Genomic DNA, 21,404 nt, shown 5'->3' with positions numbered 1-21,404 from the left:
TGTCTGTAAAGAGAAACCCCAAATGCGGAGAGAGATCCATCTTCCTCTTCTCCCCTCATCTGAGAGCCACAACATGGAGCAGACGTCCCCCAAAGGAGGGCCCTCTTCTCCTGCATTGCGCGAACCAAGTCTCCATCTTCCTTCAACGACCGATCCACCCGGCCCCCAGAATCCCGCCAAACCCCTCGTATGGCTGGTATACAACCCCTCCCCCCAGCAACCAAAATCACCAATAAACTAACACATCTCCCTAGATTTTCGGCGCAACTGGCCACATGGGCCGGTCCCTAGTAAAAACCGCCCTGGCCAACAATGACCTAGTAGCAGCAGTGGGACGCACATACGAGAACAGCCCCGCATCAATGAAAGAGCTCGAATCAGCAAACTGCATCGGACTCCTATGCGACGTACGCGCGCGTGAGACCGTGAAGCGTGTAATCGACCAAACAATCACCCACTTCGGCCGAATCGACATAATCGCAAACTGCTCCGGCTACGGCGTGATCGGCGCCTGCGAAGACCAAGATGAATTCGACATCCGCAACCAATTCGAAACAAACTTCACAGGCACCTTGAACATGATCCAACTATCTTTGCCGCATTTCCGCCAGCGTCGCGCGGGCAGATACCTCATTTTCAGCTCGACGTCTGGCGCGCTCGGCGTGCCGGGTCTCGGACCCTACTGTGCTTCCAAATATGCTGTCGAGGGCTTGATGGAGAGTATGCTGTACGAAGTGGATAGTTTTAATATTAAGGGTACGCTTGTCGAGCCGGGACACATGCGTCGCGATGATACTGCGGATGTTGTTACTCCGGGTGATTTCGCAACTAACCCCTCTGAACATCATCTTTCCTCGCCGTTGCCGCTCTACGGTCATTTTTTGGTGAAACCGCCCAGTGAGCCGTATAATACGACTACGTCGCCGGCGGCGCATGCGCGACGTATGCTCATGTGGTTGGGTGATAAGCAGCCTGCTAGTGCGGTTAAAGCGGCGCATTTGGTTTGGCAGCTTGGTCATTGCTCTTATCCGCCTCTGAGGTTGATTCTGGGGACGTATGCTGTGGAGAGTATACGGGATCGGTTGAAGTGTATTATTGAGGAGATTGAGGATTGGAAGCATCTCAGCTTCCCGATGGGTGAGACGCAGCCCGTTGGAGCTGGGCGTGATAAGTCTGTTCAAGCTGAAGGGAGTGAACGTGGGTAATGTATGATTTTGGTCAATGTCTTATAGGATACCCAAATACGATCAAAGAGCGAAGAGGATAACCGAACTGCCTATTCCGAGCGTGGGAGTTTTTCTATATGGAAATGTATAAACAATCTTCATTTTAGTTGTTTCGCAAAGATATAAATGCTTAAGTTCTGTATGCATTCTTCGTGATCTAATCAGATAAATCCCCGGGGGCCTGGAACACCCAGTCATCGAGAACACCGGAATACTGTGAAGTGATTGAAGAGATTGTAAATCTCTCAAATAGTCAGCCTTCGAAGGCCAACTTAGAAGTCTGTACATCTAATATAGAGAGAAAATCAGAAAACAACATTGACAAGCTTCCCCCCCTTGACAACAATAACCCGTCGTCTTTTCTCCCAGTCATTCTTCTCCTGAAGCCATGATTTCCCCTCAGCAGTCTCCAAGATGCGACTGACAATCCAATCCTGTTCTTCCTGTGAAGGAGCATTCTTGCCCTGCGGTGACTGAGACTCCATTCGCGGGATAGTCACAGCACAGCGGAGCTTTCCGTTGATCTGAACGGCGACGGTTTGGCCGCCGCGAGAGGAGAGGATTTCGGCTTGGTCGGATGTGAGGAGGGTGCTGGGCCACGGTGATGAAAGGACTGATGGCACAGGTGTTGTAGAGATGGTATTTGTTGCGTGCAGCACTTCCCATGATTCAGAGGCTAAAGCTGGGGCGATGGGGGCTAGAAGACGGAGGAGGGATGAGACGGATAGGTATAATATGAGAGGGGAGGAGGCGGGGTTCGATGCCAGGGTGTTGGTCAACTTGGTTAAGTCTGAGATGACCGTGTTCAGGCCGTAGGGGTTGCTTTCGATGCAGGTGGTGACGGATGCGATGGTGTTGTGGGTGGCTAGGACTGCGTCTGCGTCGGAATCACTCAGGTCCTGAAGTGGTGATGGGAGGGGAGCGGCGTGGCCGGTAGAGGATTTTAGATCTGCTTCTGAGAGGGAGAATGATGTCTCCGTCAGGGTGTGTTGGGTGTCTTGGACAAGTTTCCAGAGTCGGCCGAACCAGCGCTCGACGCCGACAACCTTGGCTTCGTCCCACTCTAGGACTTCGCTGACTGGCGCGGAGAACAAGATGTGCGCGCGAGTAGCGTCAGCGCCGTACTTTGATGTGGTGGTCGTAGGGTCTACGCCGTTGTACTTGCTCTTGGACATCTTTTCGAAAGAAATGTTAGGGGAGACTGTTGTTCCCTTTATCAAAGGCTTGTCTGGATTGGTCAGATCAACTTCTGATGGGAGAAGGAAGCGGCCTGTCGAGGGCTCAGTGAAGGTCTTTCCGTGGACCATACCCTGGCTGAGGAGCATTTTGAAAGGCTCTGCGGATGCATCAGTTTTCGTAGCTGGGAGCAGCTCAGATTGAGAGAGGAATTTGTAAATGAATCGAGCATAGAGAAGGTGCAGAATAGCGTGCTCGATACCACCGATGTACAAATCCACTGGCTGCATTGCTGCAGGAGAGAATGGGGCTTCCTTGTTAGCCGAGTCCAAGAACCGCAGGAAGTACCAGGACGAGTCCACGAAGGTGTCCATGGTATCGGTGTCGCGCCGGGCGGGACCGTTGCAACTGGGGCATTTTGTGTGGAGCCATTCCTCTGAGGATTCCAGAGGATTTCCCTTCTTTCCCTTGAGCCACTCTCCCTCGATCTTTGGCAGCTTTACTGGAAGATCCTTGTCGGGCACTGGAACAGGACCACAGTCCCCGCAGTGAATGATGGGGATGGGCGTACCCCAGTATCGCTGGCGACTGATCAACCAATCCCGCAGGCGCCAGCTCTCGACGAACGCAGCCTGGCCGACCTGTTCCAGGTCATTGACAATCAGTTTCGACGCCTCCTTGGAGTGTAATCCTTGGTACTTTCCACAGCGCGAAGTCAAGAAACCCTCTGGCGTGAAAGCTTTTGCGTTCGATGCTGGGACGACACTGTTGGTTGCATCGTTGCCACTTGGCTCGGCCTCGATAACAACAGGGATCGAGTCGGTGTCTACATTTTCCTTGAAGAACGACATATCCCTGGTGTCATGACCCGGAACACCCATAACTGCTCCTTCGCCATAGTCGCTAAGGACGTAGGGAGCCACAAAGACAGGAAGCTTCCTCAGCAAGTGGGGCGTTTCTGTATCAATCTTGCACAATGGATGAGACACCTCAATGTCGGACAGCCGGTAGCCTGCTTTGGAGTCCGGTGCAAGTGACGATGCTTCGCTCAGGAATTTGCGAAGTGCCTCGTCTTTCCCGGCAGCCTTCAACACAATAGGGTGATTCAAAGAAAGTGCTAGATACTCCACACCATACAAAGTATCTGGACGGGTAGTGAATACATTCACATCGACTTGACCACCTTCGCGTCCGATGGTCACAGGGAATGTGACCTTAGCACCATAAGACTTTCCAAGCCAATTGCGCTGCATCGACAGAACACGCTCTGGCCATCCCCCAGCAAGGGAATCGAGGTCTTTCAGAAGTGCTTCCTTGAAATCAGTGATCTTAAAGAACCACTGCTTCAAATTCAACTTCTCAACCTTAGCCCCAGACCTCCAGGAGAACCCATTGGAATCAACCTGCATCAAAATTAGATAAAATCAAAATGTACCCTCTGATCCCGACTCACCTGCTCATTTGCCAAAACAGTCTTATCAACAGGGTCATAATTAACCAATGCTTCCGCCTGGTACGCCAAATCCTTTTTATACAACATCAAAAAGATGCGCTGAGTATGTTCATAGAAGTCCGGGGCACACGTTGCCAGTTCCTATCCATATCAATTAGCCATCCATCCCATAACCAATTCACGGCCAGACCCGCTGAACTCAAGTAAATCACACCAACATACCCGGTCCCAATCAAACTCCGCCGAAATACATCTCAATTGCTCCTTCATCTTCGAAATATTCGCATGCGTCCACACCGCAGGATCAATGCCCCTCTCAATCGCCGCGTTCTCAGCAGGCAACCCAAAAGCATCCCACCCCATAGGATGAAGTACATCATGTCCGCGCATTTTATAGAACCGCGAGATCACATCTGAGATCGTGTATACGCGCAAATGGCCCATGTGCAGCGTGCCGGACGGGTATGGGAACATGGACAGGATGTAGGATTTGGGTTTCTGTGTTTCGTTGGGTGTTTCGCGCGGCGCAGCGCGGTCGCTTTCCCATTTTGCTTGCCATTTTTTGTCGAGGGCGGGGAGGTCCAGTCGGCGGGTTGAGGTGCTGGATAGTCGGGTTAGGGTGTAGACTGGTGAGAGGGCTCGTAGGGTTGGACGCGTGTGAATGCGGCCAGGCGCGACGGCGCTGGTTAATCGGAGTCGTGCGAGGGATTGCATGGCTGGCTAATCATTATGTGCCTGGAATGTTTATAGATAGTAATTGGAGCGATTGGTCATGTTCGCGATTTGAAGGTTTGCGCATCTTCAAAACTTCCCCGGAGCCCCGGTAGCTTTAGCCCCGATTTGGACTAGCGTATCAGCGTTATACTTTAGACATATTTCTAGAAGCTGTGAAGATGCCGAGGTCATATTCGTATACAATTGGTCTTTTGGTCATATCTTCCATGTTTAATTGGATGTGTATATCTATGTTGCAATTACAATCACCATATATCGTACGCTCTACTCTATGCTAAGTTTACATCCTCAAAATATCACCATTCCTGTCAATGCCACCACGGAAATGATCCGTAATCACTTTTCCGCCGAGAATAGTCTCCTCGACAAGTCCCTCCACATGCTTCGGCTCAATGCGGCCGTACCAAATCCCCTTACCCGCCAGCGGGTGAGGCTCTGAAGAAGTTCCCAACGCCATCTTCGGCGGGATATAAACAATCACGTTGCCTGCATATTTGTGTCCTCCAACATGACTGATCAGACCAATATTAGCGTGTTTAGGGTCATCCACCGTGGTTCCACTACTGCCCGCGGAGGTAAATCCTCGCGCTTGCAGCACGCGCTTGAATTCGCTTTCCAAGGCGGGGGCCATGACACCACAGCGCATGTCGCGACCTCCATGTCCGCATATTAACACTGTCGGAGAGTGATTGATATCGGTTACTCCCGGGAAGTTTGATGCTAGGTCTGGGGATCGGGTCATATCTGATTGTTTGGTCGCGGGGAGAGAGGAGTGCATGTTGTGGAGTCGTTCGGGAAGAAGATATGCGCGTACGAAGGTTGTCAGGTCGGTTGCCTGGTCGGGCGATGAGCTCGTGTGCACGGGTATCGAGGGGATGTATTTGAAGCCGGGGAAGAGGAATGCCGAGGCGGAAGTAGGGGAGGAGTTTGCAGCTGGCGCGATAGATGAGTTTGTGACCAAGATATTGTTGAAAGGCTAGAGGGGTGAGATCTCAAATCAGTAAGGGTTCGCGCATCATTTGTTGGGTTATATGATTCACTTACATCAAGATAAGGCCCGCCGCGACCTAGCAGGCTCTTCAATCCTCTCACAAGGTTGCCCCAGCCTTTATTTTGGCCATCATCCTCGATCCGACTCGTCCAGTCTGGTTGTCCTGTACAGACGAGAATCTGCTGCGCGTAAGCAGCCATCGTCCCATTCAAGGCCTGTTCATGATCGATCGGTAAATCCTCCGGCAGGGCGGGTGTGGGTGGACAATTGCAGCTTGGTTCAGGGCATGTCTTGGTAACGGGAAAGGGAGGTGGGATTGCTAGGCGCGCGCGGAGTCTGCTACTGCGTTGAGGGGTACTGGATAATAAACGGATTGTCTGGCAGTTTAGATAGGTTCGCGCGCTCCGGGCGCGTGTGAGTGATCGCGCGAGTATTGGTCGCATTGAATTTATGATTTTGGATAAACTGGTAGAAGGTAGACAAATTCAAAGGATAAAACGGTTAGAAAATAAAAGAGATGCTAATGTCCGAGTGCCGAGTCCGAGATATCGGAGATCGCGCTTAGTGTAAATTACTTAGGTAGCGTTTAAATTCCAAGTTCTAACGAACAGCTCTATTCATGGTTTCTATCATACATTTTTGAAATCTAGTAGTTAGGTTAGGTACTACTAGGCACTGCTAACTGATCACAGCTATGTTAGAAGTGTTTTAGGTTATACTTGCCTCATGCTTCTCTTACTTCCAACGTCATCTGTTCTCTCAACCGTACTGATAGGCCCTTTTGAGGTATAGAGGAATGATACCAGGTAGAGCGTCGAGTAGATCTACACCGAGGTATTGATCAGCTCTTGAGTGTTATTAATGGTCACCATATGACGTGGTCTGCAATCACAAAGTCGTGTATTTACACTGCCATCATAGCCAGCCTTCTACCTGTATATATAATATGTCAGAATTGACAATACTACCTACATAGGTAATTTGGGACTTAGTTTTAGTGATTGATAATCAAGCACTCACCATGATGTCAGTTTATGGCCAAGCATTTACTATGATATCGATTATGAAAACGTCAACTCCATATTATCAAGGAAATTTCGACGTTCTAATAATATCATTTTCGCTATGGTCAAACGATTTGCTTCTACTGAAGGTATTCTACCTGAACCCATTTGTCTTTTATGCGGGGTGGACATCCATACCACAGACAATTTGGGAATACCGCGTTCAATCGAAGGAGCTTCGAGACTGGACAAACAACATTGGAAAAGACTCTGGAAGCCCGATTCGGGAAATTTTCTGATATCATCACACAAGGTAGAAAATGCCAACATCGACAGGTTCCCTCTGCTATGGTCATGCCTGTATCGAGCTCGTAAGCACCTACCAAGCGAATACCCTTCAATCAATTCCGGTCTTCTTCTAACTATCTCAGTTATCAAGGATTCCGATACTAGGTACCACTTGACCGGCATCAGTTCGATACGACATTTCCAAGGGCCTTATTATGCTGTCAATGACCCAACAAAAGCAAGAATAACTGGGAATAACAATCTCGGCCACCATACCCAGATGTTTACACAATTCTATCCTGCAGATATCAACAAACAACCTAGTAGATTGAAAGACAAGACAATCGGATTTGTGGTCCATGCCCACTGTTGGACCCTGTTCGATCGAGTGGAAGGTCTAAGGTTCAACAATACCGACCTCGCTAAATTTGTCCGAATTTGTCGAAAATACTGGCGGAAAAACGAATTGTGGGGGATATCCACGCGCTACCCACTAGATCTCTCTCAGAGTCCACTTATCGTGCCCGCAATTCAACAAGCCATGGCATCCACCAAGACTGATTACTATCACCCAACCTCTGGTCTCAGCATTTTTCCATTAGAGCTTAGGGTTTTGATCTCCGAATTCATCTGCCCCATTACAGATTATACAGTGAGTGATGTTCAAAATTTGAGAAATATGCTCTTAGGGTTTGGATGGGAGTTACCTAAGTGGTTCTGGCGAGTGCGGTTAGACGAGCGTTTGTTTTTTGAGTTGAAATATAGCCAGGACCCGTCAGCGGATTGGAACGTGCGACTTGAATTGATGAGTCTTGTTGCAGATCGAAGTTGGTTCGGTTCTAGTGGTCTAGCAAACCGTGAGCGAATTCTTGGGATTATGCTTGCTCTTAGGGATGCCTACACGAAGTGATACCTATGAAGAGCTAGCGGGCTTCCTACTATGCATATATGACTGAATGTCTTATCATGTGCTTAGTCTTTATTTTGCTATTAGTATGTGAATCGCTCTAAACTAAAGTTTAAGAATATTAGAGCAAGAACTTGCTGTGATTTCTTCATGTTCAGCGCATTCTAGCGGTCCAATTCTAGTTGTCTCCATAGAGACTTCAAAATACCGACATCACAATTCCAATTTGAGGCTTAAAATAAGCGGTCTAAAGAGTAAAAATCATAAGTCGTAAACAAAAGTGGACCAGTACACCTATTTACTGCAAGATTAAAGTTCCAAATCGATATCATCTCAAGTGATGTGCCAATAGCAACGACGGTAGTGGCTGTTGTACAATGTAGATCGGCACCAAGTGATATAGCCATGCTTCTGGGTTTAGCTTTCGATATACAATAGGGTTATGCAGCGGTATAGACGCCAGGGCTCAATGCCCCATTTCTAGGCAATATCAATGCCCTGATGCCTCATTTTCTGAAATAGGACCAGCAGAATGATTAAGATACTTGAATTACTATTACAAGAATAGCCAGCCGTATAAGCGGCCTGGTGATGTCTTTTCAGTGGTCTTTTCAGTGGTCTGTTTGATGGTCTCTTTAAGTGTATGGAGCGGTCAAGAACCATGCCAGAATATGACATCAAGACATCGATATTCTCTAGAAATGGGGGTTTGACACTTGGTGTCTATACCACTGCGTAATAGGGTTACGCCAACACTAGGCTTTGACTGATAGGTTGATCGAATCTATGAATGTAAGATAAAACAAACCTCGGTAGATCATGTCTGCAACTTTGCCTTTTCAGAAAGATTGCGCTTTGATTATACGTGCTATATGTTGTACAGGATGTGCAAATTTGGTATTAATTTTCATAAGATCGACACACAGGTCTAATATACACCAATCTTGATCTTGCATAATCTTGGCATTTATAACCATCTTTGGAATGGATCTTAGATCTGTTCCATTAATTTGTAAAGTGGATCGAGCTGATTGAAGGTCTTCTCATCATTTTATGTAGCATCTGATACCGCCGGGCAGCTGTTGATGTCTGAGTATGCGCCGTGAATATAAGACTACTTGTGTAAGCATGATAGCCCGGCGTCTTCGCTGCCTTGAATGATTCCAATAATTGGGGTTTGCCAAGCGTGATCCGGTGCCAAGGGAAGTATAATTGAGGCGGGAGGTTATGCGGACTCGAGGCATTGGGCGCATAATCCACGTATTCAGGCGCTATGGAGAGTACCAAAGAATTGAAGGTACAATAATGGCCTTGCAGTCACCCTTATGGATGGAGAGGCTCTAAATGAGGGTTTTCAATGTTGTTGAGAGGGACGAAGTCCATTAGTTGGTGGAATTTTGTTTCTGCGAATTGTCCAGTAGTTATGCATGTACAATGCTCAAGGCTCCAGGGACTGCATACTCTCCGGATTTGAAAAGAAATCACATCGCAATTCTATATTGGCTGGCGATAGCACACGAAAACATGTTGATGTGCTTCCCCGGAGACCGTGAGGCTGGAAGTAGGAGAGACTAACCGAACGACCCCTGGCGCCCCCGCACTGGTCATGCGACAATACGATATGAGCCGAAGCCCCGAGAGGACAGCACATCACGCATGCAGCTCCCAGCGAAATTTCATGGCGACGATTTATTGGTTGTATAGGTCGGGATCCGAGCAATTTGGAATCGATGGTGAGTTGGGACGATGAGTTGAAACGGTAGCTAATACATTGTGCAGTCGGCACCCGGGAAAGTGATGGTGTATAATCTGCTTTTTTGCGATCGGAGGGTCGAAACTATAACATTAGTCTTGTCAGGTAAATTGAGGGTTCGCTTTGTTGTAGTCATTATTCATATTTCGATACCCAATGTGGTATATCATGTCACAGCCATTCAATGCAATGTCCGATCGGCAAGCAAACACGGTCAAAACATGCATTGCAGTTTGTTAATTGACCTGTAGTCTTGGAAGCATGGGAAAACTCTCAACGAAAAGACAAACATATTAGGTCGAAAAACCCGGGATCCGGTAGATTAAAAAAAAAAAAAATTCACCCTCAAATTCGTTCTTGATGCGGTCATACTATCCATGATCTGATCCGGAAAGCTCATTAGTGGACCCGATGTGGACGTTTCTCCAAAACCTCCTCGCGAGGAGGTAATGTACATCATGGGCTCTGTAGTACGAAGTAGCGGGGCCGGAGTTGGAGAAGAAAGGCCGAATTTCGGCTGAAAGGCGGAAATTGCTCTGGCTCTTGGAAGATCAGGGGCTGAGGAACTGGTATGGAGTACCTTGTTAGTATATTTAGATGAGCAGGTTGGAGATATCAATTACTATATTAATTCCCTGCTCAGGTGGAATGGCCTGCCCTGTTTTACCCCTCATTATGTCAGCTTTGTGTTACTTACCCCGCTGCGGGGTAATAGCAATTTCTTTGGTGGGCTGATGGAAATGAACAATACCTAGGTATGGAATATGATACCTTACATAGCTTTAAGATGTTGCGTATAATACAAGCAGATATACGACTTTGTTATAACTACGTATGTATAGCTGTATGTAGCTGTATGTAACTATATACTACTTGTATGACTTACAGTATCCCCGCACATCCCGTTGGAGCCCTAGCTTTCCAAGGTTAGGAAAGATCCATATACTATGAAGTATTGATGTAAACCATTGAAAGTACTACGCACGTGTAGATAATAGCAAGATAAAATAATATACGTAAATATGTGGGTACATAGCAAGTTTCCCAAGTCCAAAGATGATAGGCCATGAATGTGCAACATACCCTGTCCCTCATGCGGAGAGAGATCTCCAAGTGGATGTCCAATGTCCGGCTTTCCCGTTTCTATGCGTGTTATGTTGAGGGGAGGTAAATGCCTCTTCATAGAGAGGGGGCTATATATAATCAGCTCCGGTTGCTGTTTATGGTTTATTTCTTTCAACACTATATTCAATTATCACCTACAACATATTCTACTCCGGTTTACTCACCTGTAAGTCTATTATTCTTTTCTTATTTCCTTACACTACAACATATAGCCACATTCAGATATCACATATCTTGGCCTGCAACATTCCCCACTTCTAAACTTCAATGTTACCGCATCCGGCTTTCTATAATTCCGTTCTTGGGCATTTACCTCATTCATGGATCAACCATTTATCCATTAAATAACAGAGAACTGACCCTTTCTACAGCGACGTCTTGAAAAATATTCTATAATCCATCACAATGGTACTTATCCGCTCTATTTCCCGTCAATTAAGACGGCCCTTCCTCTCAGGCTCTCTCAACCCAACTATTGCTTCCGGCCCATTTACACGGGCTTCACCTTTGGCCGGCTCTATTTCCGGTGCACGTACGCTAACAGCAACTGCCAATTTACAGGGCAAAGTTCTTTTGGTTCTCTACGATGTAAGTCATTCTTAGTTCATACTTTAAGAATCTCAATCGCTGACCCATGTTTTTCTATAATATAGGGTGGTGAGCACTCCAAGCAGCAGCCTAAGCTGCTCGGTACCACCGAGAATGAGCTCGGCATCCGCAAGTGGCTCGAGGACCAGGGTCACACTCTGGTGACCACCTCCGACAAGGAGGGCGAGAACTCAACTTTCGATAAGGAGCTCGTCGACGCTGAAGTCATTATCACCACCCCGTTAGTTTATCATGCACGAACTTTCGCAGACTCCTACTAACGATGAAACAGCTTCCACCCCGGTTACCTCACTGCTGAGCGTCTGGCTAAGGCCAAGAAGCTCAAGCTTGCCATCACTGCCGGCATTGGTTCCGATCACGTTGACCTGAACGCTGCCAACACCACCAATGGCGGTATCACCGTTGCCGAGGTCACCGGCTCCAACGTCGTCTCCGTCGCTGAGCACGTCATCATGACCATCCTTATCCTGGTCCGCAACTTTGTCCCTGCCCACGAGCAGGTCAAGAACGGCGACTGGGATGTCGCCGCCGTCGCCAAGAATGAGTTCGATCTCGAGGGCAAGGTCGTCGGTACCGTCGCTGTTGGCCGTATCGGTGAGCGTGTCCTCCGCCGCCTCAAGGCCTTCGACTGCAAGGAGCTCCTCTACTACGATTACCAGCCCCTCTCCGCCGAGGCCGAGAAGGAGATCGGTTGCCGTCGCGTCGAGAATCTCGAGGAGATGCTCGCCCAGTGTGACGTCGTCACCATTAACTGCCCCCTGCACGAGAAGACCCGCGGTCTCTTTAACAAGGACCTTATCTCTAAGATGAAGCCCGGCTCTTGGCTCGTGAACACCGCCCGCGGTGCCATTGTTGTCAAGGAGGATGTCGCTGAGGCCCTCAAGTCTGGTCACCTCCGTGGCTACGGTGGTGATGTCTGGTTCCCCCAGCCCGCCCCCAAGGACCACCCTCTCCGCTACGCCGAGCACCCCTGGGGTGGCGGCAATGCCATGGTTCCCCACATGTCCGGTACTTCCATCGATGCCCAGGTCCGCTACGCCAACGGTACCAAGGACATCCTCGAAAGCTACTTCTCCGGCCGTGAGGACTACCGTCCTCAGGACTTGATCGTCCACAAGGGTGACTACGCCACCAAGGCCTACGGTCAGCGCAAGTAGGGAGTGGTCTTGCATGATGCAGTATAGGGTATTCTCCGGCTGAGCGGCTTCATTTCATATTTTTTACAGTCCCATTTGCTCAAGGTGGCATGGGCGATGCTGAAAAAGGTAGCATCTTTCACGATATTAATGAATTATATTTATAACCTTGACTTCTTTTCCACTTTGACATTCATTTAAGATTTTCTATCCGGAGTACAACATACGACAAACCTCCATATGCAGTACAATATGCAGAGTTGATGATCGGTGGAGCTATGTCGATCTCCAAATAATTGAGCCCAGCCCTTTGGTGGAGTCTAGAACGTGTACGGAATAGGGCTGATATCTTTTAGAAATTCTTGACGAACAAATATGATTAGTAGGAATAGTATGGAATACATCCATAGTGGATGTATGAATTGCCCGAATAACCAAGTCCTATTACATGCAATTGTAAAAATGGAAAGCAAAAAAACAACTCTATTCACAAAGTAGACAGCCATCCCTGAAACGCCAGATAAATATAGAAACTTGTATCCGTCCTTCAAAATACCTCTAGACAAAAAACAGGAACCCCCAAAATGCAGATATATACACTTGTATGCGAATACGACCTTCAACATTTCAAAGCCTCCCACCTAGGCCATTCCGACCCCCCTCATTCCCCTCATCATCACTATCATCCATAAACCCCTGTTCCAAATCCCGACTCAAACGACTCTCCGTCTCACCCAGGGTGTCATGTCTCCGTTCCTCCAGGGCGCCTCGCCTCGCAGAATCCCTATCCATCCCAACCAAGATCTCCCCTTCCTCATCATCAATACTGATCGTATCGTGTTCGATACGCGCGCCCCACCGCCACCGAGATGGAAGGAAGAAGTGCATTACTTTATCAGCTATGCGGTCGCGTAAAGACAGTGTGTGCGCCGATATACTGTGTAGCGGGAGGTATTGCGAGTAGCGCTGGTGGTAGCGGCGGAAGAAGGGGATGACCACGCATGAGGCTAGGATATAAATTGATAGGGCGATTGCGGCTGGGGTGAGTATTGTCTGTGGGGGTGGGTTTGTTAGTTTGGTTCCTTTTTGGGTTCTTGGCCATGGAATGTTTGGAAATGACGGGGTGCCTTGCGCGTCGGGATAGGGGGTTTTTGGACATACCTTGGCAAAAACACCCGCTGATACCATGCTGGGTGCTAGTAAATTAGGCCCTAGAGCCTAAAATACGATAGGAGAGTGGTGAGGTTTAGAGAGATTGCGGAGTGAGGTCCGGGGTCCCACGGGTCTGAACTGCTCACGCGGTAGGATCGGCAGATCGACAAAGCACCGGCCACTCGGGATATCAGAGTTTGAAGTTTTATTATCACTTCATTTTCATGTAGTTGCTTAAAATAGTATCAATTTTGTAGAAAATAGATGAAATATATGCAACTGACCTGCCCTCATGGCTTGATTCCCAAGGTATTTTAACAACAAGCTTGGAGCTTGCTATACTATAAACAATCAATAGCAGATATAGTACGGAGTACATAGCGACCCTGTTGATTACCAGATAGTGATTGATATGTATGTTGGCGTATGCCTTTGCTCCTTTCTTAGACTTTGGCTCAAATCCGCTCAAGTTCTAATTCCTTGCTTGCACCCTCTTTTTTGTAAGATATATCTCATATATCTCTCCATTTTCCAATCCACCGAAGCAATATTTACTTGCCACAAGAAATTGCAATTAAAGTATAGCTCCTAAATTGATGGGTACCATATATAGAGATCCAATTTTAGAGAATATATTCCTTCGATTTCCTTCTCTGTAAGCACATAATCCAAAAACACACTGGGGTTCAAACTAAAACTGATATGTCAACATGGATTGGAGTTGGGAATGTTCCACTGGGGAGTTTCACATTGTTCTTGGCTCTAGGTAAAGAAAGAAGAAGTGGGGAGGGGGTTATAGTCGGCTGCCTGGGCTGCGCCTTCCTCTCTAGATGGGTTGGTCTCAAGTGGAAGCCACAAAGTCCCATGTCTCCCCCCATGTCTCCTCCCATGTCTCCTCCATCTCCCCAAAATCCTCCACCCATCAAATATTCCACAGGCAGTTGTACTGGAAAAAAGCCCATGTCATCATTCATCACAGTGGAGAAGCTCAATGATGGAACCTTCCAAGTCCATGGGCAGTGGCGATACCCGGCGAGTTTGTATTGATCTGTCACATAACACTCATTCCAGACTACGTAGTGAATATCCATCAAATGATGCTAATACATGGTTAAACACAGATGCCCAACCTTATGGGTATTTTATCGCACTTTCTCTATGAAACCTCATTCCAAGTCCATGCCCTGGACGTCAAGTATAAAGTACAAGCTTACGTGATCTTAAAGATCACGTGCGCGGTCGGGGAGTTTCTCCGGGACAAGCCCCCTAATATCAATAGGACTGATTAGAAGAACGCTCGGGCTTTGATTCTGGCGTCAAACTGGACTTGACATTTGCAAAAAAGCTTGCATGTTAATTTCATTTTATCCTATTTTGCCTTCTTTGTGGGGTGAGTGCCGTGAAGGGATTCCCTTACCCCTCGTCTCTTGCGACTCCGCTGTAGGAACGGGTATACTAACTAGCTAGGGAGGGACACAGAGAGCCACTTTCGCCCAATTTGAATGTCATCATCTTCTCTCATATCCTTTGCGATCGACAGCGCGTTATCGCGAAACCGACATCTTGATTTAATACCAATCCCGAGAGTGTTGGAGGGGCCCTTATGCTTCGCCCTGCCTCATCTTAGTGACGCCCGCCAAAATGCCAACGAGTTCACAAGCCGACAAATCTAGGCAAACATCGAGCGGAAAGTCATTCTTCGGACGAAAGTTGTACAAAGAGAAGCCGACCGAGGAACGATACGATAATTATGGGGGTTCTTATGATAGCCTGGCACCTCCGGGAAGCGCCGCGGGCTCACGCTCATCACGCTATTCGAAGCGGTCTTCCATTCAATCTGTCGACATGACCCATGATTTTGACCCAAGCAGCATCGCGCACACCTCCGGCGTTATCACCTCCATTCCATTTGAAAGTCTCCCCACCGATACCAGGACCCCAATTCCAATAGAGAACATGCCTCGCCCTGGCTCATCGCGCCACGAGCCTTCGCCCAACCACCTGGGAAAATCTGGAGGTGACTATCATCAATATCCAACCGTGACATCTACATCTGCACCAAATGGGTATGCCCCGCATCCCTCTGGGCCCCGTCCGCCTCCGCACACCGCAAACAGTACCTCAAACAGCACATCACACGGCACGCTGACCAGCAGCAACTCCGGTGATCGAAGTGCCAGACAGCAACAATGGGGACGGCCGGGCAGCTCTGCAGCGAACAATGGGCCGCACCCTAACTCCTATTCTATTGATTCCTCCTCCAACTCTCGCACTTCCCTCGACCAAGCCAGCATCTACTCTTCCGTTTCTTCTAACACACGCGGTTCGAGCTACTTCTCCTCAGACAATTCCTCTCGCACTCTCACAACCTCGCATTCTGGTGACCGCTCCATGTTCCCTAGCTCCAGCTCGGGCCGGTTGTCAAATGCAGGATCCTCCCACCAGATCTCTGTACCGGCCGCCGTCCCCCGGCCACAAGATAACTACCTCACTCGACCAAGAGATGATCGCATTGTGGACCAGCTGTTTCTAGAGCTGATGCAGAAGCGAGGTTGGCAGAACCTTCCTGAACAGGCCAAACGGCAGATGTTGTCGTACCCCGCTTCAAAGAAATGGACATTGGTACATCAGGATCGCTTGACGGAGTTGCAAGGAGAGCAAAAAAGACGACAAAATGCGCGACAAACTCATGGCCATGACGGTTTGTCTGGTTTGCTTGAACGTGCCGATGAAGAAGGGAGCCCGGAATGGTATGTGAAGAAGGTGATGGATGACACTATTACGTCCAAGCAGCTTGCTAGTTTAAGTGTCAGCTTGCGGACACAGCCAATCAGGTATGAACTGTCTTCTTTTTTTCTCGATTTCGTGCATATCACTAATAACTACACAGCTGGGTGAAAGCCTTTGTTGAAGCCCAAGGTCAAATCGCTTTAACCAATGTCCTCTTGAAGATCAATAGAAGGAAAGTCTCTGGTCCTGTTCCGGCCCCCCCTACAGGCGATAAAGATCTAGACCGAGAATACGATATTGCCAAATGTCTGAAAGGTCTGATGAACAACAAGTATGGCGCAGACGACGCTCTAGAGCATCAAAATGTGCTAGTTGCACTCGTCACCTCGTTATCATCGCCACGCCTGAATACTCGGAAACTTGTCAGCGAAGTCCTCACTTTCTTGTGCCACTGGGGCGATGGACAAGGCCACCAAAAAGTCCTGCAAGCAATGGACAAGGTCAAGCATGATCACAATGAAACCGGTCGCTTCGACGCTTGGATGCGTATTGTGGAGGTCACTATCGACGGCCGTGGAAAGATGGGAAGTCTGGTCGGTGCGAGCGAAGAGTACCGCAGCGGAGGCATCGGCATGGAGAACCTCCTCATGGAGTATGCTGTCTCAACCATGATCCTCATTAATATGCTGGTGGACGGAGCAGAAACTGACCTGCAGCTGCGTTGCCACATTCGCGCCCAGTTCACATCATGTGGAATCAAGCGTCTGTTGACGAAGATGGAGGGATTCCAGTATGAGGTGATCGACAAGCAAATTGAGCGGTTCCGTGAGAATGAAGCCATCGACTACGAGGACCTCCTCCAGCGGGAGGGCAGCAGCATGAAGGACAGCATCGAGGGCGAAGTGAAGGACATGAGTGATCCCATGCAAATCGTCGATGCAATCACGTCCAAGATTAATGGTAGCCGATCCCACGATTACTTCCTCTCGGCTATGCAACATATGCTCCTCATCCGGGAGAACTCCGGCGAGGAAGGTTTGCGTATGTTCCAGCTGGTAGACGCCATGCTGAGTTACGTAGCCATGGACCGAAGGCTGCCTGACCTCGATCTTCGGCAAGGTCTGACCTTCACCGTGCAGAGTCTGCTAGATCGGCTGCACACCGATGCTGAGGCAAGACAGGTGTATGACGAGTCTCTCGAGGCACGGCAGATTGCCGAGGCTGCCATTGCTGAGCGCGATGAGATGCGAGCACAGGTCGAGCTTGGCGCAGATGGCCTAGTTTTGAAATTGCAAAAGCAAATTGATGAACAGGCTGGTATTATCGAACTGCAACAAAGACAAAATGAATCCTTCAAGGCTGAGGTTGCAGAAGTACAAAGGTTGCGTGCTCAGGAATTGCAGCGCAATGAGCTGGAGACCCGTGAACTATACCTTATGCTCCGAGACGCCCAGGATATCGCTGCTTCCAATGCCCGAAAGGCCAACAACCCAGAGACAGCGGAGGCAGCAGGTCCATCCCAGATGCCTGGCATCATGGACCGTGAAAAGCTCATGGAACGTCTGGAACGCCAGCTCGAGCGGACTAAGACCCAGTTCAAGTTGGAGGGCAAGGTCTGGGGCCAGCATGGACCATCTGACCGACTCCGTGAGTTGCGCGAGAAGATGGAAGGCGAAGGGGATGACAGTGAGGACTTTGCTGAAACTACACGCCGAAACCTCGACCCTGGTTCTTTGGGATCTGTTTACCGCAAGCGGAGCCACATCCCCAAGATGGACTCGACTCTGGAAGACGAGGAGGACATCCCAGTGGATAGCAACGGCGAGCCAATGTACGAGATGCCTCGTTTGGTGGAAATGCATCGTCCTCGTTTGAACCCCGCCCAGGCTACCGGTCTGCTAGGCGAGATTGCTTCCAAGGTTCCCAAGTTTGATGCCGAAGATTCCGATGCCGTTGAAGGGGAGCAGGTACCCAAGCAAGAGGATAATGAAGCTGCTAAAACCGCTATGCCGCCGCCTCCCCCTCCCCCAGGCGGCAAGATTGTTCCTCCGCCCCCGCCGCCGGGGGGTATGGCTCTTCCCCCACCTCCGCCGCCAGGAGGCAAGATTCTTCCACCCCCACCTCCGCCGGGTGGAGTGGTTGGTCTGCCTCCTCCCCCGCCACCTGGCGGGGTGTCTCTTCCACCGCCGCCGCCGCCAGGCGGTGCCAAAGGTGTTCCTGGATTGCCGCCTCCACCTCCGCCCCCCGGTGGAAGAGTTGGATTACCTCCGCCGCCACCCCCAGGTGGTGGTGGATTTGCCCCTCCACCTCCCCCTATTCCAGGAGCTAAGGGCCTGATGATCCCCCCGCCTCCGCCCCCCACCGGTGCCTTAGGTGCAGGTTGGAGACCGGCATACATGGTTGGAGATGTTTCGCCATCTACAATCCACATGCCATCTATTCGCCCTAAGAAGAAGCTCAAGGCTCTGCATTGGGATAAGGTCGACACTCCTCAAGTGACTGTTTGGGCTGGTCACGCACCGACTGCTGAGCAGAAGGAAGAAAAATATACCGAGCTTGCCAAGAAGGGTGTATTGGATGAGGTTGAGCGACTGTTCATGGCCAAGGAAACCAAGATCTTCGGAGCCAGCACGGGTGCGAAGCAGCGTGCGGCCAAGAAACAGATTATCTCGAACGATCTATCCAAGAACTTCCAGATTGCTCTGTCCAAGTTCTCTCAATACCCGGCCGAGGAGGTGACTCGCATGATCATCCAATGCGACAAGGAGATCCTGGATAACAGTGTCGTTATGGACTTCTTGCAAAGAGACGAAATGTGCAGTATCCCAGAGAACGTCGCCAAGCTTATGGCACCATATAGTATGGATTGGACAGGCCCTGGCGCCGCTAGTACCGATCGTGAACAGGATCCCTCCGAGATCACTCGCGAGGATCAGATCTATCTGTACACTGCATTTGAGCTAAACCACTATTGGAAAGCAAGAAACAGAGCGCTTGCACTGACCCGTACCTACGAACCAGAGTACGAGCACATCTCCTCGAAGCTACAAGAAGTTTCACGAGTCAGCGAGTCCTTGCGGGACTCTGTGTCATTGATGAATGTGCTCGGTTTGATTCTCGACATTGGAAACTTCATGAACGACGCCAACAAGCAGGCCCAGGGTTTCAAGCTGAGCTCCCTTGCCCGGCTGGGCATGGTGAAAGACGACAAGAATGAAACTACCTTCGCCGATCTGGTCGAGCGCATCGTGCGGAACCAGTATCCAGAGTGGGAGGGCTTCCTCGACGAGATTAGCGGAGTCATTGGTCTACAAAAGGTTAATGTCGATCAGCTCCGCAGTGATGCTATCAAGTATATTAGCAACATCAAGAACGTACAGTCGAGTTTGGACGCTGGTAACTTGAGTGATCCCAAGAGATTCCACCCCCAGGATCGTGTCAGCCAGGTCGTTCAGCGATCCATGAAGGATGCTAGACGGAAGGCTGAGCAGCTGCAGCTCTACCTGGATGAGATGGTCAAGGCTTATGACGATATCATGGTTTTCTACGGTGAAGACAATGCAGACGAAAACGCTAGACGGGAGTTCTTTGCTAAGTTGAGCGCGTTCTTGATTGAATGGAAGAAATCCAGAGAGAAGAACACATCTCTTGAAGAATCTAGAAGGCGCACAGAAGCATCTCTCGCCCGAAAGCGAATCAATGTCAACCTCGCCAACAACACTCCCACCGCAGAAGCATCGCAATCGCCTGCTTCAAGTGGCGCCATGGACTCGTTACTTGAGAAGTTGCGTGCTGCAGCACCTCAAGCCAAGGATCAACGAGACCGCCGTCGTCGTGCTCGTTTAAAGGAGCGTCACAACGTCCGCATAACTTCAGGCTCTAAGCCGCCACCTGATTCGGGTGAGGCGGAAGGAGGCGAAGGCGGAGGTGAAAACACAACTAATGGCGAAACAAACGATGAAAACGGTCTTCTCAGCCCGCCAATTACTGCAGAAGATGGCAAGCAGGAAGGTCAGGTGTCTGAAGGCGAAGACGTTGCAGATCGTGCCGCCAGCATGCTTCTTGGTCTGAGAAGCAATTCCGATTCAGGCAACGGCGAGCGCCAGAGACGGAGAAGAGAGAGCGCAGACGAAGAGCGTCGTAATCGCCGCATGAGACGCCGCAACCCCGCTACAAGCGGGAGCAAAGATAGCGCGGATGGCTCCAGTGGTCTTGCTACAGTTCAAGAGCCTACTTCTCCTTCGCAAACAGACTCGATGGCCGCAGATGACCATCAGCTTCCCAGCCCACCCAACGAGTCTCACCCTCCGCCCTCAATTGTTGTTTCGGAGCAAGATGATTCATTATCACAGGACCACTCGATTGACGGTTCCTCTCCCCACAAACCAACTGATTTGTCGGATTGAGTCAATCACCGACAGCCGATTTCATTTAAATTTTATCGATCCCCTTTGATGACGCATCGGATCCATTCATGTGCCCAGATGGTCTCCATCGCCATCATCAACACTCACTACTACAACCGCCCTCGATTGTATAATACCCATTCCCTACCTAAACTACTCTTTGAGCCACCCTCCTTGATTTGACGAGCCGAGCATGGTGTGATGATACCATTTCTTTGTTTCATCTTTTCCTTTTCCTCCTAACAGTATCCCTTCATGTGCAATCATCATCTCTTTTTTCGTTATCCACTTCCGCATACCCATCTGACACCGACTCCCTGTCTCTCTCTCCTTGTACATAATCTCTTTCCCCCGTCTTCATCAAACGCTACCTGCCATGGAAATGTCGCCATGATTGGAGGGCATATCATCGAATTGCATATTGAGCCTGATGTTCAATGTTTCCTGCATTGTCACCTTGTTCTTTTACTTCCTACTTCGGAGTGCAGGCATGATCGAGTTTTACATCTGCTGTGTATCCTTGACCAAAGTGACATTAGATGGGCTGCTATTATGTGTGCCTTTCAGGATCAAAATACCCGTAGCTAGACAAATCTATGTTCTCGGTCTCTTCCAATGTTGTCACACTTGTAGTTCGTACTGTATTATGTATAGTTCTTATCAATCACGTGGATGTCTTATCGCAAGATAAACATCCATCAATTGAACTCAAA

At 49.2% G+C, this 21,404-nt stretch overlaps 5 protein-coding genes across 5 annotated transcripts; 3 read left to right on the top strand and 2 right to left on the bottom strand.

Moving 5' to 3' along the window:
• Nucleotides 1-73: 73 nt before the first annotated feature.
• Nucleotides 74-1,205, top strand: PGRI_067640 (SDR family oxidoreductase; the record flags this gene model as incomplete). The annotated part of the gene is made up of 2 exons (XM_040794478.1): nt 74-187; nt 255-1,205. 2 exons carry the CDS (start codon nt 74-76, stop codon nt 1,203-1,205), a joined length of 1,065 nt encoding a protein of 354 aa, XP_040649728.1.
• A 326-nt stretch (nt 1,206-1,531) lies between these two features.
• On the bottom strand, nt 1,532-6,024 carry PGRI_067630 (leucine--tRNA ligase NAM2; the record flags this gene model as incomplete). The annotated part of the gene is made up of 5 exons (XM_040794477.1): nt 1,532-3,805; nt 3,856-3,996; nt 4,078-4,571; nt 4,891-5,566; nt 5,635-6,024. The coding sequence occupies 5 exons, from the start codon at nt 6,022-6,024 to the stop codon at nt 1,532-1,534; spliced, it is 3,975 nt and encodes a 1,324-aa protein (XP_040649727.1).
• Nucleotides 6,025-11,063: 5,039 nt separating this feature from the next.
• Nucleotides 11,064-12,424, top strand: fdh (formate dehydrogenase (NAD+) FDH1; the record flags this gene model as incomplete). Its single annotated transcript, XM_040794476.1, has 3 exons — nt 11,064-11,246; nt 11,312-11,487; nt 11,539-12,424. The coding sequence occupies 3 exons, from the start codon at nt 11,064-11,066 to the stop codon at nt 12,422-12,424; spliced, it is 1,245 nt and encodes a 414-aa protein (XP_040649726.1).
• Nucleotides 12,425-13,030: 606 nt separating this feature from the next.
• Nucleotides 13,031-13,591, bottom strand: PGRI_067610 (uncharacterized protein; the record flags this gene model as incomplete). Its single annotated transcript, XM_040794475.1, has 2 exons — nt 13,031-13,456; nt 13,565-13,591. 2 exons carry the CDS (start codon nt 13,589-13,591, stop codon nt 13,031-13,033), a joined length of 453 nt encoding a protein of 150 aa, XP_040649725.1.
• Nucleotides 13,592-15,196: 1,605 nt separating this feature from the next.
• PGRI_067600 (formin sepA) lies at nt 15,197-20,691 on the top strand (the record flags this gene model as incomplete). Its single annotated transcript, XM_040794474.1, has 2 exons — nt 15,197-16,389; nt 16,446-20,691. The coding sequence occupies 2 exons, from the start codon at nt 15,197-15,199 to the stop codon at nt 20,689-20,691; spliced, it is 5,439 nt and encodes a 1,812-aa protein (XP_040649724.1).
• Between the last annotated feature and the right edge of the window lie 713 nt (nt 20,692-21,404).

The sequence above is a fragment of the Penicillium griseofulvum genome (assembly GCF_001561935.1).
Source record: "Penicillium griseofulvum strain PG3 chromosome Unknown contig_91, whole genome shotgun sequence".
Taxonomy (NCBI): domain Eukaryota; kingdom Fungi; phylum Ascomycota; class Eurotiomycetes; order Eurotiales; family Aspergillaceae; genus Penicillium; species Penicillium griseofulvum.
This window is presented reverse-complemented; position numbering and strand designations above follow the sequence as displayed.